At 34.9% G+C, this 5,112-nt stretch overlaps 1 protein-coding gene across 1 annotated transcript in view; it reads left to right on the plus strand.

The window, feature by feature from the left end:
* The window catches only part of KLHDC1 (kelch domain containing 1), a 28,658-nt gene that overhangs the window by 2,784 nt on the left and 20,762 nt on the right, over positions 1 to 5,112 (plus strand). Inside the window, exons 3-6 of the mRNA XM_009321644.1 lie at positions 639 to 756; positions 1,747 to 1,865; positions 3,645 to 3,723; positions 4,640 to 4,723. Coding sequence (XP_009319919.1) covers positions 639 to 756; positions 1,747 to 1,865; positions 3,645 to 3,723; positions 4,640 to 4,723 — 400 coding nt within the window. The remainder of the gene's footprint in view (positions 1 to 638; positions 757 to 1,746; positions 1,866 to 3,644; positions 3,724 to 4,639; positions 4,724 to 5,112) is intronic.

Here is a 5,112-nt window from a genome sequence, read left to right on the forward strand (position 1 = left end):
CAGGAATTGAGTTTCGTCAGGTAGATGTGTAGTGCTTGAGGCTGTGTGATGTTAGAATTTGCATCACAGGAAGTTACTGGTTTGTAAGTGAGACTAGCAAGGAAAAGGCTAGGAACTGCTGCTGAAGGACAGAGAACTCATTGCTAAAATTGGCATTATTGAAGATTTTTTTATTATGCTAAATACAGTGCAAAATGCAGTTTCAGGAGTGGCATATTGGGTACCAAAATTAGTGAGTACTTCTGACCTTTACTTCCACTTCTGCCTCAGTTTTCCATTTGTAAAATAACAGCAATACCATGTTCTCATTCCAGGAGTTTTTGGAGTTAACAGTATTTCCAGGTTTTGAATAATTAATGTTTCAGCTGTACTAATGGTCTTTTAATATGGGCTTCACCTTCAGAAAAATTGAGATGCTTCATAAACATATGCACAATATTCATGTGGGAGTCCTCTTACACCACAGGAGCCTGACTTTATATATCAGCTATAGTTTCTAGTGCTAGTTATGGCCAAAACATTGCAACTGTGTTTTTAGGTTTAAGTATAAAAATTATCAATACATCTGTTTTGCATTTGTTAATTTTAGCAGGTTTGAAAGCAGCATTATGAGGCTTAATGTATGTGCTAAATTGCAGGACAATGCACCTAATGGAAGGAGAGTTACCTACTTCCATGTCAGGAAGCTGTGGGGCAAGCATTAATGGGAAGCTGTACATTTTTGGTGGATTTGATGATAAAGGCTACAGTAATCGGGTATTGTATTCTTTTCTTTCATAACGTATTGTATTTGAATGAATAATAATGCTGACCTGACTGTTTTGTCTGGTGTACTTTGTATTTGCGTTAAGGAGAAATTTAAGTAAAAGCTTTATTTTTGTAGAAAAAGCATACTTTTAAACTGACAAAAAACTTTAGTTTTTGTTTTAGTGTCCACCTCCATATATTTTTCTGGGATTTTTTCACTGAATCATAACTTCAGAATGAGACCCATTACGTGAAACTTTCTGTATTTATTTCTGAAAACTGCCAGTGCTTTCCCAATTGCTTTTTTTTTTTAAATATGTTGGCAGCCGTAATTGAAATTGATCTCAGAATATCACTTTTATTTTTGTTCTTTGATAGTGATTACCTTTCTTATATAATCAGATAACAATTAAGATAGAGCTACCAGTTTTCCTTGTAACTGAAGACTGGAGTAGCGAAGCAGATGAAAAGAGCTGGTTTATCATTTAGTGTAAATGAAGTCAGAGTTCAGTCCTGACTAGAAAATAACTGAAACGGATCTCAGTTTAGTACTTGGTTCACAAGCCTTGTTGATTTTTGCGCAGTTACCTAGTTAGGTTAGGCAGAACTACTGGCAGTGCTGGTAGTAGAATTGAACTGAGAGCTGTTTGTCTTGCAGAAGTTTTTTGCAAGGCTTCAGCTGACTCTGAAGGAGCAGGATATTACTGTTCTGGTCTGGCTGAGTGAAGGCAAGGAAACTTGCTGCTAATTCTCACACTTTAACTGTGCTCTTGTGGTGTACTGGACTCTTCCTATATGTTGCTACATATTGTAAACTTCACTACCAGTTCCTTCCCCCCCCCCCCCAAAAAGAAGTTTTGGGTTTTGGGGGGGGGGGGGGGGGGGGGGTGTTTTTTTTTTTGGGGTTTTTGGGGTGTGGGTTGTTCTTTTTGTTGGTGATTTGTGCTGGATTCTTCGACATCATTTATACTGAAAATATTGTAATTTTTTTCTTTTAAGCTGTATTATGTTAATTTGCGAACAAAAAATGGAACCTATAGGTGGAAAAAAATTACAAATTTTAAAGGTCAACCTCCTACACCACGTGACAAGCTTTCCTGCTGGGTGTATAAGGACAGGTAACACATTAAGAATATTTAATATGTGTTAATTGCAGAGAGGAAGTACTATAAAGTGAAGAGCACACAGGTTTGGGATTCATGAAACTCTAATTCTTAGCTTGACTTGCTATGGGATTTTGTGTAACTCTCCTAACAACTTTCTGCCAGAGTTTTCTCACATGTGAGCTGAATCAATGGTAAGTATAAACCCACTGTAGGAGAGGGTTGGGAAATTTAGTGAAAGTTTGTGGAATGTGTTGAGACTTTAGATAAAAATCATTATGCATCTATTACTTAGGTTTTTAATTTTAACATGTTAAAAAATCAATATAAAAATTACAATTTTTTTGTTACATTATGTAAGCATCAAATTATTACCTGCAATAAACTATATTTAGTATATTTTCAAGGATTTTAATAGCATACAAATGCTGACAATTGCAAAGGCATTTCAGTGATTATTTTATAAGAACCAAGTCAGCCTAGATATTTGTGTTGTAAAAGTTACTGAGTGTATTTAGAAAAAATACTTAGCCAGAAATAAATACTTAAGATTTTGTGTTTATTATGGAAAGTGTCTGGATATTGTGGCATGTGTGGTCACAAGAAAGTGACATGTCAGTGATTTGTTATAAAAGTTATTGTAAACAAGAATATGCTATACAGTGAACACTACAAAATGTAAATGATTTATCTGTTTCTGGACCCCGCATCTAAAGAGGTTTTTCATAAACTGTATAATGCCTCTCAGTACTGTATCTTGGTTTTGTAAGTCTAATTTAACTGAAAGATATATGAAATTACATATATTTGAACAACTTCTCCTTAGCTGTTAATACAAGATTATTCAAAACTAAATTATTCTATTCAGCGTATCATGTAATCTGCATACTGAGCAAATTACCTATTTTAGGTGGCAGAGTGTAACCTTTTCATTTAACAAATGAAATTTGGGGACAAGCTATGCACCTTTTCAGAAGTGCACCTTAAAATTTCACAAGAGGTGAATTTGCAGATCAGGATGCCTTGGTGTATTGCACAATGCTTTCAGTAACTCTGTTTCCCTAGGAATGTCAGTCTGGAATGACCTCCACCATCCCATCATTTCCTAAATTGCCTTCTCCCAAGATCACTAACAACTATACCAAATAACCTCAAATGTTGAAGTTAAACAAAACTTTAGGAACCATTACTTATGGATGGCCATTTCATGGGTGGAATATTAGGCTGGGAGGTGTGTAACGATACTTGCAATGCGATATGTTCCGTAGTGCTTAGTTGAAAGAATCTCTTTATAAGCTAGAGAAAGACTTTGTGGGTCACAGGCAGTCTGTGGGCTGAACCTTGGGAACATTTGTTGCGAAAAGATGTGTACAGAAGGCTAACAAATACAGCAGGAGCACAGGAATTTTAATAGAAAAGGGTAGGAATTCTAGCAGAAGCATAGGCATTTCACTGTCTTGTGTGTTATGTGTCATTTTGAGACTCGTGTCTGAAAATGTGACTGTGATAGGCTTGTGGATGGAGGAATAAGGAATAGGGACTTTGAGGTATCTTGAACCTCCTTCCTTGCTTCTGTGGATTTTTGTCAGACTTGTTGAAAAGTGTAACAATATTACCTTCATCTCAGTAAGGTTTTCTGTGTAATTAGGTGCAATACGAAATATTTTAATTTGTTTATATTATTAATAGTACAATAGGTAAACCAAAATTTGAAATACATTATTACAGCTTATTCATTTGAATGTTACTTACAAAACATCTAACTGAACTTATTTTTTGTTGTTGTTCTTTTAGGCTAGTATATTTTGGTGGCTATGGCTGTAGGAAGCATAATGAACTGAGTGATTGTTTTGATGTCCATGATGCATTTTGGGTAAGAGATTTGTCACAATTCAGAGTGATTTGTCCTTTCTGATTGTCAAAACGTGATCTTTTATACTATACTCAGTGAGTATGAAAATCTGTCTGATTTTTCTTTTATTTGTAGCATCAGCAGAAATGCAAATTAGAACCTTCTACTTGGATTTGAAATTTCAGATACTGCATGTTGGGAGCGGTGGGTGTTCAGTGTATTTCAAGTACCCAGTGCTAGGCTTTGAGTGCAATGAAACAAAATGCTGTCAAAGCAGGAACAAAGGCAGTATTTTAACTCTGAAGACATATTTTAAATATGAAACTCCCAGAAAATGTTAGAATTTATTTCCTTGAAGTAACGATAGGGAATTTATAGCTTCACAAGTCTAACTGACAAATACTTTTCAGTTAATTTCTTTCATTTGTTATCCAGAGTAAATGCCGTTACTTTAAGATGCCTGGATTAGCTAGTTTCCTATAATGATTTCTTACAGCTAATAGAAAGAAGGAGACTGGTTAGAGTATTTAGTGACAGGAATTAATAAGAAATAGATATGTATTCAAGGGAGTATAGATCCTTACATCAAATGTTAAATATTGACTTACAGAAATGTATTACTTTGTACAATCTATTTATTTTTCAGTATGTTACACTCAGAATTAGAAGGCAGAATTTGTCTACTGCAGTGACTGATGTTGGAGCCCAAAGCCCATTTTCAAAAGTGTCATCAGCCCTAACATTCCTGAATGCTGTTGACCTTCAACTAGACCTGAGCTGCTGCATCATTGTTAAAAATCTTAGCATATGTTTCTTTTAATAAAATTCCGTATTTTAATTTTCTGTTTTAATAGTTCACTTCTGGGTTTGTATCCTTTAATAAGCACAAAGATCTTAAAATAGCATAAACTTATTTTTAATTTTTTAACTTTTTTAGGAAGGACAGATATTCTGGGGATGGCATAATGATGTTCATGTTTTTGATACAACCACACAAACTTGGTCTCAACCAGCAATTAGAGTGAGTGTTTTTTAGTTTTGTCTTTTGATGCAATTGTGATTTTACTGCATTTTGAGTAGTTATTGTGGTCTCGAAATTGATGTTGGGAAAAGTAATTTGAATATGCTTAGTATTGCTCAGGCTTATAATATTAAACAGAAGGGCACTCAATGCATCTGAAATGTGGAAAATTCAGAACTGATATGAATTTTTTTCTCACAGGATGTTACTAGACTGATTTTTTTTTCCTATAATGTGGTTCTGATGCAAAAAATATTGTAAGCTTCAGAGAGGTATTAGAAATCTGGATACATTAGAAGATGATACAGTAATCATAGAATCATAGAATCGTTTGGGTTGGAAGGGACCTCTCAAGGCCATCTAGTCCAACCCCCCTGCCGTGGGCAGGG

This window comes from Pygoscelis adeliae, unplaced genomic scaffold (genome assembly GCF_000699105.1).
Source record: "Pygoscelis adeliae isolate BGI_AS28 unplaced genomic scaffold, ASM69910v1 Scaffold43, whole genome shotgun sequence".
NCBI classification, from domain to species: domain Eukaryota; kingdom Metazoa; phylum Chordata; class Aves; order Sphenisciformes; family Spheniscidae; genus Pygoscelis; species Pygoscelis adeliae.